Here is a 13,681-nt window from a genome sequence, read left to right as displayed (position 1 = left end):
ACACATGGGTGCTCCCCGCTCATACCCACTCTACACGTCCAACAGCAGCTATGTGGCAGGTCCAGAAATATCTTCCCTTAGAGTAGAAATCAGTTTTACTATACAGAAAAGGACTCTCTAGTTAACCAGAGAGTATTGCTTCTGAGAGAAGAAACAACTGCAGCAGACCCAGCTCCCAGCACACGGCTAAAAGCACGAGTCAATCAACAAACGTTGAGTGAATTAAATTTTTCCAAATTTGAAGCAACTTTCCTCCCTTCACCCCCATCCAACACAAATTCATAAACTTGAACTGTGTGGGTTTTGTTGTACATGTTTGTTCCCTCCATTAGATTTATGACTTGATGAAAAGAACCTTACTGACGGCGGAAATTGGCCAGGACAACACATGTGGAAAATACAGGCCAGGTCAAATGGACAAGCAATGGTTCTGCTGCAACAGAAACTGAAAGATGAGACTGATGAGGAAGCCCCCAGCATCTTCTCAACATGACAGCAGGATGCCAGTGTGATGTGATAGCCAAGGACGACAGCAGAAAGCCTGAGAAAGAAGTTCCCTGAGTCTGCCTCCCATAAGTCCACACGCCCTAGCAGTGTGCGCTGGACAGGGCTGCTGAGCTGACAAGTCACGAAAGTTTCTGCTTTCTGCTTCCTGTCAGGGGGCAGGCATTTCCAGGTTCTCACCTGTTCTCTCCCAGAAAAGCAGCTGAAATTACTTTTGCCTTTCCACCTCAATGCCACCTCCACAAGCCCAGTCCATGTGCTGCCGCGGCCCCGTCAGAGCATGGCTCTGCCCCTCTGCCCATAGGACTCAAGTGCTAGATCTCTTAAAAAAAAAAAAAAAAAAAAAAAAAAAAGGCACTCACATCCCAGCTGGGGGAAACCATCCCTGTGCGCTTGGGACACCTGTATTTGGACTTGATCAGCTCCAGAGAAGGCAGAACATGGTCCTTGGAGCCAAAGTATTCAGATGTAAAAGCCAGAACTTTATCCAGAACTTTATAAAGTATGGAATTGTATCTTAAAAACAAAAAAGTCAAACTCCCCTCTATAAGTAAATGAATAATTAGCAAAGATTGTCTTTTTCAGTTGTGTGAGCATTGTACTTAAATGATGATTAATCATGTTCAAAAGTGTATATTAAATACAAAATAAATTCATCATATAAAATACTAATTCAAAAATTTTCTTTATGTTACCTGTAGATTGTAGCAATTCTGTTCATTCCACTGATCAAAAACAATAATAAAATCATTACACAGTTAGAAAATCTGATGTGATTTTCTAGCCTAAGCATATATCTCTTTATTCTTAAAATGCTTTACTTCATTACCTATTATAATATTTTGCATTAGGTACAAATTATTTCTAATTTTAGAATCAGTGTCTGGAAGTTAATCAATACCTCCATAGACATTAACTCATTATATTTTATGGAAAAATACTGAAATTTCCTTAGTATTAATAATTATAATATCTTAAATTCAAATAACATATTTGTTTCAAAATGCTGAGAATCTGGCCTGGAGAAGCACTACGCCAATACAGTGGCAATTCTGAACACAATGCACTAGAAAATTAAGACATAAATATATTACAATTATATTAGATTTCCTGTCCACTGACTATTCCTCGGGACCCTAAATTTCAGTTCATATTTATAGGAATTCCCCTAGATCTCTAAAAAGACAGTTGTGTAGAAACTGGTGATTAAATAACCATTGTAAGGTTGCACAGTATTTAGACAGAAGTGAACAGGTAGCATTCCCTGAATCTGCAGAAGAATCATCTAGTGGCATTTGAATGCAGGGAAACATCTGCTCATTTTTCATTGTGGCCTAACCCTGAACCACCTCAAAGATGTTTCAAGTGAAATGTAAAACAAGGGTTTCCATTCACTTACATGTAACTCAAAGTTAAGGGCTGTTCAGTTTCCAAGAACCCTTCCAGGGTGTTTGATGTGCCTTTTCATACCATTCTTTTCAGTTCTTTGAAACTGAATGGCTCTTACCAACAATGGTACACAGAATCTAAACTTGAGGTGGCTTTCGTTTGGCAAGAAGTTCAAGACATCTGGCCTTACTGACCTGACAAGTTTATTTTCTCACCATTCTTAATCAATGATCACGAGAAGACTGGAACATCTGGGCTCCTAGGGTTAGGAGATGAGGGACATAACCAAGAACAAGAGATCCAAGGTAAATGTGACCCAGTTGTGTATGACCATTGGACTGGGACCAACCCCAACAGACCCGTGTGTGAACTCAATAGCAGCGTGAAAGAAATACCAAAAGTGAATAACATGCCTTACACCTGAGAACTGCTTGACAGTTTGCCAAGACTCTTCATATACACTATTCCAAAATATCCTCTAAACATAAAACTGCTGAGGGGTCTGGAAAGGCATCATAGGGTCCCCATTTCACAGATGAGGAAATCAAGGCCGTGAGGGGATCAAGAGCTTGACCTAAAGTCACAAGGCCAACAGAGACCAGCTGGGATTGAAAGTCATTCTTCCAACTCTTAAAGTCCAGGGTCTTTCTATTTCCACTGCAAACAGAAATGGATCAGATATCCAGGAAAACTAACATTTTCAGAGCTGAGAAAGAAAAAAAAAATGGGACTTTTTCTTTCTTTCTTTAAAAGATTTGAGGAGTAACTAAAAATTTAAAACTATTCCAAGAAACCCAGGGTTCATACAGCTAGCCCTGTAAGAACATAATTAACAGCCATTTACAGAATCAACTATAATCTTTTCCTTTCCTGGGACTCAGGGAAGTGAGGCTTCCTTCCTTCCATATGAAGCAAATGGGTTAAGTGACGACCTGGCTTCCTTCCCTGTTTATGTGCAACCCTGACTCACCCTAATGAGCAACTGTGCATATAACAGAAGTTTAGTTTGTTACATAAAGCCTTACTGAAATATGTTTTTTAAAGTAAAAGTAAACCAAAAATAAACCTCTGGTCCATATGGAGAGGGTAAAAGAACAGTTCTCCAAATTGAAAGATAGGATGCTAAAGACAAAGGAAAAAGAGAGAGGGGGTCATGTATGTTGATCAACCTGTTGATCCAAATCCATGGATTCAGATTTCACTTATGCCATTAGTGGAGACATACACTGGGTAAGTCACTTGCTCAATCCACTTTTAAAAGAGGTCTGTTCATAGGTGGTGTCTATGTCCCTCACAAGAGTTTTACATTTTTTATTTGACAATTTTCAAACATTCACAAAAGTAGAGAGAAACTCTACTCAAAGTTTATCCATAGTACTCAATTTTATTTCATCTTCTACGCACATACACACACGCAGAAGAATTATAAAGCTAATCCCAGACAAGAAGTAATTTCACCCACAAATATTTCATTGTCACAAGGTTATTTTTTAGATAAAGGGAGGTCAGGGAATGACAGTTTAATAAGAGGCAAATAAACTCAAGAAAAAAGAAAAAAAGGCTTCAGGTTACTTTCTGTGGTGCTTAAATCTAGGTCTGTATTTCAGGCCTTGGCCCACTTGAACCACAGAACTTCTTTCAAAGCAGCACTCATGATCAGGAAAGTGCCAATGTGGGATCACAGAGAGACGATTTCAAATCAAGATAGTGTGCCAGTTCCTTGGACTTCCACTTCCTACAAGCAGAAGACTGCAATGATGTTTCCTCTTAATGGTCAACCTCATGGACTTACAACTGTAACCAGAATAGACAAAAAAAAATTAAAACGCTGGGAGTTCTGGCCAGCACAGAAGGGCAGCGTGAAAGGTAAGACCGTGGCCAAACTGCCAAGAACAAGTCCCAGTGTAGGAGATAAGGTGCCTTTACCCCTTCAGACCAATACAAATAGAGAAATGGCTGTAGCCACACTGACGAATAGCTCTGCTTCTGAAGTTCATGGCCCTGGAAAGTGGTCATTGGTCTTCAAGAGGATTCTCCTGATAAAGAAGCTAATGATCTCTTGAAAAATGTGCAAAGGAATCTCAAAGAAAGACAGTCTCCGTTGCCCTCTCTCATTCATATAAAGGTAAGGTGGAAGTAGAGTGGAAGGGAGTGGCAAGTGACTCCCGTGACAGGCACTAGAAACCGGGCAGGCAGGACTTCCAGCTCGGGGAGGGGCTATAATCCACAAAGCTTCTGGCTAAGATGAACGCAAATAAGGGAGGCAAGTGTCCCTCCTCAGACCCTTGGCTCAGTTTTCATAAACCCAATCATGTGACAACACAACGGGGGCACGCAGGACTCTTGGCTCCAGCAAGAGCGAGGCAATAAATGACTCAGTGCCCATGCTGGGGCCACACATCCCAACCAAACTGTCCATTATTGTCCCAAACAATAGGACACCATGAGACCTGGAACAGACTCATATCAGTTAGGAAACATACAACTGGGTTTCTGACCTTCTTTTAATACCTAACCCTTTCTAAGTCAGCAGCCAATAAAAACCACTCCAAAGAAGGGAGAAAGAAGCTGCATAGAAAATCCCCAATTCACCCTCCAGTGACCTGACTGACCAAAAATGCAAGCCAGTCTCAAGTTACAGTATCTCAGTTTGCTGCCAATGCACACAGCCACCAGGGAAAACACGCTCTTTGGGTACAACGTGCCAACTCAGAGGAGATGCCTCTCCGCAGAGGGAAGCTGCCCTAGGACAAAAGAGACGGTCTCCTGCAAGGCAAAGCAGGCTCCAAATTGCATGGAGAAGCTGGTTTCAGGCCTGAGAAAGAAGCCTGCAGAGAAGGCCAAGCACACTGAACATCTGTAGGAAGTGACCTCAGACTTCTCCCTCTTCCCTTCATCCACCTCCTGCCCCATCCCCCAAAAGGAGTTTTAACACATTATTACCACTGAAGTCCTGAGGATTTGGTGACTCACCAGGCTCACACATGGTTCCAATGAGCCCTTGACCATTACATGGTAGGGAAGCAGGAAAAACAAATGAAAGCAGTTGTAATTCGGCAGCGCCGGAGTTCAGACCTGCCAGACAAAAGGGATTGCAGGCATGTTCCCAAATTCGTTCAGGCACCTGACATGCACAAGCTATTTTTAATCACTGGATTTATTTCTTTCCTACCTCCTCCACCATCCTCCACCTCAGCAAATGTTTCGAAGTCAGAGCAAAACCCAAATCAATTCCAGGTGTTCAGGGAAACCTAGAGAGGCTCTTCCGTTCCAGGATCCAAGCCAGAAAGCAGAATTGCCCCCTGGGTCCCGTAGTTAAATTTTCTCGCTCTTTCCTTAGACTAGTTCAAATCTCCCACCCTAAACATTGGGCAAATGGCTTGAAGTAAGAAATACATGAATGAATGCACCCTGCTGGAAAGGTTTTTAAATATGTGTTTTTCTCTAGCAGCCTGGCAAGTGAAGGCACATAAACCAGGTCTCAAAGCCCCTCAGATGAAGCTCGCTTTCATTCTCTAGAATGCTCTACTGGCCTTGCTGTGAGGATTAGGTGGACTATGTGTGAAAATGCCAAAGCCTAAGACATAGTAGGTGCTCAACAAATCACTGGCTGCTTGATTGTACTGAAAAGCATCTTCTAAAATACAAAGACTAAAAAAAAGCTTTTATTTCCCAATGCTTACAGAGACACCAAGAAGGAATCTGACAATTTTTCCAGGTACAAGTAAATCATTGAGAAAAGAAGAAACACAAATGCAAAAACCAGATTCTGAGATAAAAATGGAAATTGACACCCTCTGAAACTGGCACTTTTTTTCTAACAGAATAGACAAATTTCTTACCGATGCTGCATCCTCCAAATCTGCTGAGGGAAAAATACTTTTTGCAGCAAGAATCATCTAAAATATGTTTGCCATGACACTTCAGAATGACATGAATCCAGTGGACCTAAGATGCCTTTTGGTTGCAAAAACTTCCTAAGAGTATCACGTTAGAGTCAATATGGCACAAAGCAAAAGTATAATCCTATGCTGAGAACTCGTTTCTATGTGTTTGGAATTTGCCAAAACCCAAGTGCGTTTTAACTGTCACTTATGGGCCTGCAAATTAACAACACTTAAGCGATTTAAAAGGAAATTTTAGCTATTGAGATTATGACTCCTGTATACAAGGACCATCTCGATAGGGTACATTAAAGAATTATTTAAGCTTCTTAAACGATCATTTCAGGCCATTTACAAAGTAGTTCACGTTTCAAAGTATTTCCTGCATAGACAATTACACGTGACTCCCACCACATAACATATTTTACAGTTCCTGAATGTCCCACAACAGTGTGACTTCTTTATCATGAAAAACGCAGAGCCATGGTCTCTATGTTACTCAGGAGGAAAGAATGAGTTCTTTAGGCTCGATGGCTTTGCAGAGAACCACATTGCCTTTCTGTTGGTTCTTCCCAAACTTTACACTTCTGAATGAGGAAAACTCCTGCCCTGACTTCACTAAAACTCTCAAGACAGGATCATAAGGCTTTTAGTATCAACGTGACATAGAATAACCCCACTCAAGAAGACAATGGAGAATATTTGACATTTACATCTTGCTATAATCCCAGCTTCCACTACATATCAGTCTTTGAGGCCTCCTCCTCTGAGATCTTACAGATGCTGGTGAATTGGGCTAACCAATTTATTTTAATTTCACTTAACTCCCACGTATAATTATCACTCCTGCTATTTGAATAGAACTGTATCTTTTAGAAAGTGTTTTACTGAATATTCTAGCATGATATTTCAAAACAAGCACATATACTATTATCTTTATCATGTAGGTGAGGAAATTGAGGCTCACAAAAGTGACTTGATCGAGATTATCAAGCCAGTAAAGTGATATAACAAGGACTCAATGCCACATCGCCAGACACGGAAGCCAGCTGTTTTCTCCCTGCACCTATTGACAGAATTAAAAGCAAATAAGGCAAAAATGATGGGGCATGATATTTCTTTTTTCATTTCTTTTTTTCATTTTCTCCAACATTTTCATTACAGAAAAATGTCTTTCTGGAGCAGTGAAGAACCTCAGTCCCTGAGACTCTGCTGATAGCAGGCTCCATTGCACATCCTACCCAGAACTAGCCTGATCAAACCTCAGCTCAGGATCCACTTGGCATTTGGTCTGCGGGTAAAACAGGCATGGGGGCAGTGGCCCTGGGAATCACCAAGAAGGTCAGGCTGGGCAAGGTGTATGATGAGGAGTTTTCTCCGTGGGCAAAGGAAAAATCTGGGCAAACAAATGGAGTGGAGCCCGTTTATTTAGGCTGGAAGAGGTAACGTTTTTCTGCACTTTTGAACTGTTTTCTCAAGGCCTGCCTCTCCCTCCCACGCAGGAAACAAACACAGAGACAGGCCTCTTCCAGTGAGGGTTCCAGTCGTTCAAAGCTAGCCTGGGAAGGGCAGAAAGAAAAAAGGCTTAGAGAAAAGAAAGAGGCGCGGGGGCTGGGAAGGTGGCGCAGTGGCCATGGGGGTAGCTGCCAAGGGAAAAGGCTGGAACTGGGAGCAGAGAGAGGGGGAGAACTGGCCAAGAAGCGAGGAGAGAGGGAAAGAAAGGAGGAAGCAGAGAAAGGGAATACTGGAAAATTGTAAACAGAATAAAGAAACAGAATGCAGAGTGGCAATGGGCTTGGAAGAGGCAATGACTGACCCCCGATTCATGATGTTCAGAAAGCAACATGTTTTCATCAATTTTGAAAGGAACTTCTCTCTCAACTTTCTTATTTATTTTTACATTATATAAATACATTTTTAAACCAAAAAAGGACCGTTTTTCCAATGGGAAAAAGTCTTCTTTGAGATGAAAGCCAGTCTTCAAAAACTTCTTAGAGGAAGCTGAAGCCCCACATGTCTTGGTGCTACAGAAAGAAAAACAAAGTGGACATTCTTCCTGCGTTCTAAGGCTTTTTTATGCAGATGTGTTTTTCTTTTAATAAATAAATCTGGACAGAGAAGGAAAAAGCATACTCATACGCATTCACACAGTGCAACTGTCTGTTTTAAACCCAAGGAAACCACAATGAGAAATAAGAATGCGCGATCCATTTTCCCAGTACAGCAGACAAGGATTCCCAATATGGCAGCCACAGGCGCTGAAGCCACACAGTATGCATGCACACCCTGCCCCAGCTTCCAGACACACGGAGGAGCACTTGGTGATGAGTGGTAATCAGGGATAGGCCAGGCCCTGAAAAACAACCACCAGACTCCCCCAGAAGTCTTCTCACTTAAGACATTTGGTTGCCCCATCCTTTTTGAGCTATACAATTTCACTTCTAAGCCAAACGATCATTTAAAAATGATTAGACACATTGAGTTTAAATCTGCCTTCTTATGAGTTCTATCAATCGGCCCTTGTTCTGTTGGGAGAGAGATCAGCAGCACGCAGCGAATCTGTCTGTATCTGGCAGCTTTTCCCCTGCTTTCTTCCTCCTATCATCATTTCTGCCCAGCCTTCCAAACTCCTTGGTTCCTTCAACCATTCAGGTTGGCATGGTTTTTGGCCATTCCCCTCGCTCCACCTAGAAGCATTCCTCTAAGCCTACGTTCCTGAAAAGCATCATAAGCATTCACAGGTGAACACTGTGTTTCTCAGAAGTTAAATGAGAACAATGAGATGATCACCTTACTCCATTAGCTTTGATTGGTGCAGACTAAGACAACCCTGATCTAACAGCCTAACTATAAAAGCCACTCAAAGCACATTGCCAGGACTTCTCCATAGAAACTGACAGTGCAACCAAAAACGATGAGTTCGTGTCCTTTGTAGGGACATGATGAACCTGGAAACCATCATTCTCAGCAAACTGACACAAGAGCAGAAAATCAAACCCCACCTGTTCTCACTCATAGGCGGGTATTGAACAATGAGAATACATGGACACAGGGAGGGGGGCATCACACACTGGGGTCTGTTGGGGGGACATGGGGGAGGGACAGTGGGCGGTGGGAAGTTGGGGAGAGATAGCATGGGGAGAAATGCCAGATATAGGTGAAGGGGAGGAAGGCAGCAAATCACACTGCCACATGTGTACCTATGCAACAATCTTGCATGTTCTTCACATGTACCCCAAAACCTAAAATGCAATAAAAAAAAAAAAGAAACTGATAGTGGACCAGTTCTGTACCTATTGACTGAATTTTATTAATTTCGCTATAGGGCTTCACATTTATCCGTATTAACTTCACTTTGTTTTGATCCATGTTTCTAAGAACTCTTTTATATTGTGAATCTTTGCTCATCCTATTAGCCGTCACTCTCAGCTTTGCACCATCTGCAATGTACTAAGTGTGCTTTCTACATCTTTCCCTATTCTAAGCCCCTAATAAAAACGTTGAAAAGGCAATGAGCAAGTACTGATCCCCACAACATAACGTCAGAGACCATGCATTACTCTGACACTGACACATTAATCAAGACCCGTTGGGTATAGTTGCTCAACCAGTTACAAATCCTCCTGATTTTACTATCATTAGATCCATGTATCTTTGTCTTGGCCACAAATATACCATGGAAAGACTCAGACAAAAGCATTACTGGAATCAAAACATGAGGTTACAATAATCAGTTGGTCTACCAGTTGTGGAGCCAGTTCTCCCCTCGAGTTTCTCTCTAAGCATCAGACAAGTGCAAAGGTAGCTGATGGTGCAAATGGCTGAGCTGGAATTCGGACCTCTGCACAATCAGAGAAAGACAGAGAAAGGGGGTGGGGTGGAGAGAGACAGAAAGAGAGCCAGAGAGAGCGAGGCAGCCACAGCAATGCTTTGCTTCCAGAAACAATGGGCAGTTAGGGAACAATGGCTACAGACAAAGTCTTGGTCTATTTATATCTGCCACTGTTAGTCCCAGACAGGAGGAACTGGAAGTCTGCCCTGTATGCACAGCTCCAACTGGACCCAAGTTGGGAAGAAGATGAGGTCACAAGAAGACTGCCTGCTTAGAAATGGGCTTCTTTTTTCCTCGCATAGCTGCTTCTTAGCCTAAAGGTTCTCTTCAGCCAAATGAGGTTGCTTGCCTTTTGCTAAAACACAGCCACTGCTGAGAAGGGAGAGATGAGGAAAGTAACTGCTTCTCCGCCCAGCCCAAAGCAATTAAGGCCTCTCTTTACAAAGGTCGCAGAAAGGTGGGAATGCCAAGGAAAAAAATAACCAATCAATGGAGGGCAACTCTATGGTTTCTGAAACAACAGTCTTATTAGATCTCTTAATTACACGTGTTTAGGAGCACTATAAAGGAGCTGTTCCCTGGGAAAGTTCCCTCATCACTTCTTTGGAGCCAAATAAAGAGGCCAAGAGCTGAAATTCACAGATATGTATGCATTACATCTCAGGGTCAATCCCTTCTTCCCTTTATTTCAGCTCCTTTTTGATGGTATCTCTATTTTCTGGAATTTCATCTTTTGCTCTAACATGGCTTTGGAGAGATAATCAATTGTAATCCTTCCCAACTGTGTTACTTATATCCTTAATCCTCCTACAGGCTTACTAAAAAGAGCCACCAGTAAATTGGCCTGTGATAGACACCAACCTGAACATGAGGAGAGACTGGGCGGGGGAGGGAGGCACAGTCTGTGAGCCCCTGCAGGCATCATCCTGCTGCAAGCCTTCACTGTGAGAGTTTCCACCGACAGCCCTTAGCATTAATGGGCAACCAACAGTCAGCAACTGCACCCCCTGGATCCAGTCCAACCTTATAGCCTTGAGAATCCTAAGTGCAAAGCTGCAATCTCCCAAAGGCAAGAAATTCAGGGCTCAATAGAGAGATCCCCTGAGGAGTAACTTCAGATTTCCACTCACGCCTCAAGTTCCTGTCACTAACTTCCCACCTTGTTCCTGGAAAACCAACATGTAAGGAGATAGAAAAATCTAAGATTTTTTTCCCTCCTTTTCCGAGCTTAAGATATTTTAGTGAAAATATCCCAGACAATGTCAGCCGCTTGGGTGGGAACTAGTATCAAACACGTAAATGTTTTATAATTTAAAAATGTAAGCACAGAGCAGGCACATGCTGGATATTGCTAGGAACCCCAGGAACCAAGGAATGGTTAAAACGGATGCATCATGTTCCTTCCCCAGCCCCACATGCTCTTCATTGACTTCAGAAGTATGTCAAGATGCTCAGAGTCCAGACCCTCTGGAGGGTGCTCTCAAAAACTTGAACTACCGGGACAACAGATAATGTGCACAAGCCCATAATAAGCAAAGATACTAGTACATCCTTCATGCTACTCAGATAGTGGAGACTGAAACTCAGATGAAGCATCTGACCACCTAAAACACACCAAACTGCAAGGATCTACAAAGGTGCATGGGTCACCTCACCTGGTCCAGTATTTCATTCAAACACTGCTGCCTTGACTCCTCCCCCATCCCCTGCTCCCAACAGGCTAAATAATCCCCTCTCTAAGGGCCCTGCTGAATCATCCCAGTGTAATTCACGAGAGCCACATGGAAACCACATGGTAAGAGCCAAGAGAAGGCAGAGAGACTCACATTCTTACCCTAAGGCAAGGCTGACATCAGAGAAGATACAGAAATCCCCACCCATAGCATGTTGGTAAGCTCATAAGATGGCTGTCCCTCTGCCTATCACAGGCTCCAAAAAATGGCTGCACGCCACCTAAACACACCAAAAACTGATGGTGCCACCCCAGCATGGCACATCTCATGGAATACAGGCCCCATACAGTGCAGTAAATCCAAATGTATGTATTTAATGAGGAGTCAGGAATCCTGAGACTTCAGGGATTTAGGCAACAACTGTGGAGTCCCCGCTCAAATTTCCTGCACTGCAAAGGAGGGACCTAGAGAGATAAGCTTTGAAGGGAGCATGGTTATGCTCCCTAAACCATTAGGTTCACTGCTAAACCTATCATGTGAGCCTACCCCAAAATTTGTGTTGACCGACCTAATCTATAATTTTGGCCTCTATATCTCTTCAGCTTTGGCCTTTTTTATGGTCTGGAGCAATAACTATCAGCCCGAGTACTCTCCTGGTGTGTTCACACATTTCCCTGTCTCTGTCCCTCTATCCTGCCCTCACTCTAGCTATATGATGCGTAAAGCCTTATCCAGGGCCAAAAAGCAGAAAAGAGGAATTTATAGTATTTTGCTATAAAACTTTAACAACTCCTTGGAGGGATGTTCTCTTTCCTGGCAACCAGACGTAGTTATAAAATGAATGAAAAGTAGAGAGAAGGAGGGGCTAAGCTCTGCCACTGGTCAGGGTTCCTACAGTATTCCTGGAATACAATTAGAAGAGGCGTTCGATGTCATCTAGTTCAAACCTTTTCTTTTACTGGTGGGGAAAATGAAGCACAAGGTGACATCAACTTGCCTTAAGTCACGTGGTTACTAATTCTAGAACTCTTGGCTCTGTCTCAGCATTTTTTTTCCCTCTACACCATTGCTGTTGACTTGGACAGTAGATTGGAAGGGAGACGCTTTCTCTCATGTCTTCACTACCATCAAGCCCTGCTTCATCATTCTAGATAAACACTACTCCTCCCCAAGTTATTAAGAATCACAGAGGAATGAACCATCCAAAGATCTGATAAACATGATCGGATTTTATAGGTCCATGATACGATCCACTCTTATTTCAGGTTTTAAGTCTGGAATACTAATGGCCAGACTCTAAGGTAGAAAAGCTTCCTCCTAGCCAAGATCCCTGTTGCATACCAGGGATATTAAACAAGCAACTTTCAACAGTCAACTTCAATAGCATGACATCACAGTGTCTGATGACTCTGAAATTTGAGGGTGCTATTTCCGTCAATCCAGGAGTGAAGATGGCAGTTAACTTCAGTGATCTATGGACCTTTATCTAAAAAGCACTGAAAGACAAACAGAGTGCCTCATATCATTTGAAGGTTTTATACCACTACACTTCTAGTCCTGCTGATATTCCAAGTAAGGTCACAGGATCACCGAGCCATGGTGATACGGTTGAGGGGATACAACAAACCCCACTGACAAAGCCAGAACTTAGTATCAGGGGCACTGGCCAGTAAGTTGAATCTGATCTATCTAATTAGTGAAGCTATCTGTTGAACCCCAGAAAGGCCATGGCCCGAAGCAATACAAGCAGCTCTAGTTCTGAACTCAAATGCAGTTGGAACGCAGAGACCTAAGGGTTCCAGGAAAGATGTACCTCACTGTGATCTCTTCCAGACTCCACAGATTTTTTTTCCTTTCCTTCCCAACAGGCCTCTCTTTAATGGCTCCAAACACCCAGTCTTCAGCATTCTCTTGTTCCTGCTGCTGCCCCAGAGTCTCGCCCACGCAAACCCAGGGCAGACAGCCTCAGACGCCTGTCCAGGAGCAAGCCCAAGAGGCTATAAGTCGCCAGGCAGACCCAATCTCCAGATCAATGGGCAAGACCAACCAATGGGTGGCGAGCAGAGAAAAAGTGATCAATGCAAAAGGCGGAGGGAGCTGAAGCCACTCTCCATCTGCCTGGGTAGGTGGGAAAGGGAGAGACTGGGATGTACAGCCCTCATCCGCTGCTAATAAATGGCTCTGCCTCATCAGGAAGCCATTAGGAAATTGCAGCCACCACAGCCCCAAGCTCTCCAGACTGAACTGTCTGCATGCAGCTGGTGAAAGCCCTCATTATCTTTGTCCAGACAACACTAGCTCACTACACAGTGGAGCCTAACCAATCAGCCCTCAGAATAAACCCTGGGCTTGAGTGGTGAGGAAGGAGGGATTGAAAAAGTCCTTTGAGATTGGGGAGA

The 13,681-nt window shown here is 43.1% G+C and overlaps 1 protein-coding gene across 8 annotated transcripts in view; it reads right to left on the bottom strand.

The window, feature by feature from the left end:
* ETS1 (ETS proto-oncogene 1, transcription factor) overlaps nucleotides 1–13,681 on the bottom strand; it is a 129,221-nt gene that overhangs the window by 33,322 nt on the left and 82,218 nt on the right. For 4 of the 8 annotated variants that reach the window (XM_032285011.1, XM_032285013.1, XM_032285016.1 and 1 more), the window contains one exon: nucleotides 4,867–4,968. The exons of the other annotated variants lie outside the window; for them this stretch is intronic. In XM_032285011.1, coding sequence (XP_032140902.1) covers nucleotides 4,867–4,968 — 102 coding nt within the window. The remainder of the gene's footprint in view (nucleotides 1–4,866; nucleotides 4,969–13,681) is intronic. 8 annotated transcript variants of the gene reach the window in all.

Source organism: Sapajus apella, unplaced genomic scaffold (genome assembly GCF_009761245.1).
Source record: "Sapajus apella isolate SASKATOON/1434 unplaced genomic scaffold, GSC_monkey_1.0 scaffold16, whole genome shotgun sequence".
NCBI classification, from domain to species: domain Eukaryota; kingdom Metazoa; phylum Chordata; class Mammalia; order Primates; family Cebidae; genus Sapajus; species Sapajus apella.
Note: the sequence above shows the minus strand (reverse complement) of the source record. Positions and strands in the feature narration are given on the sequence as shown.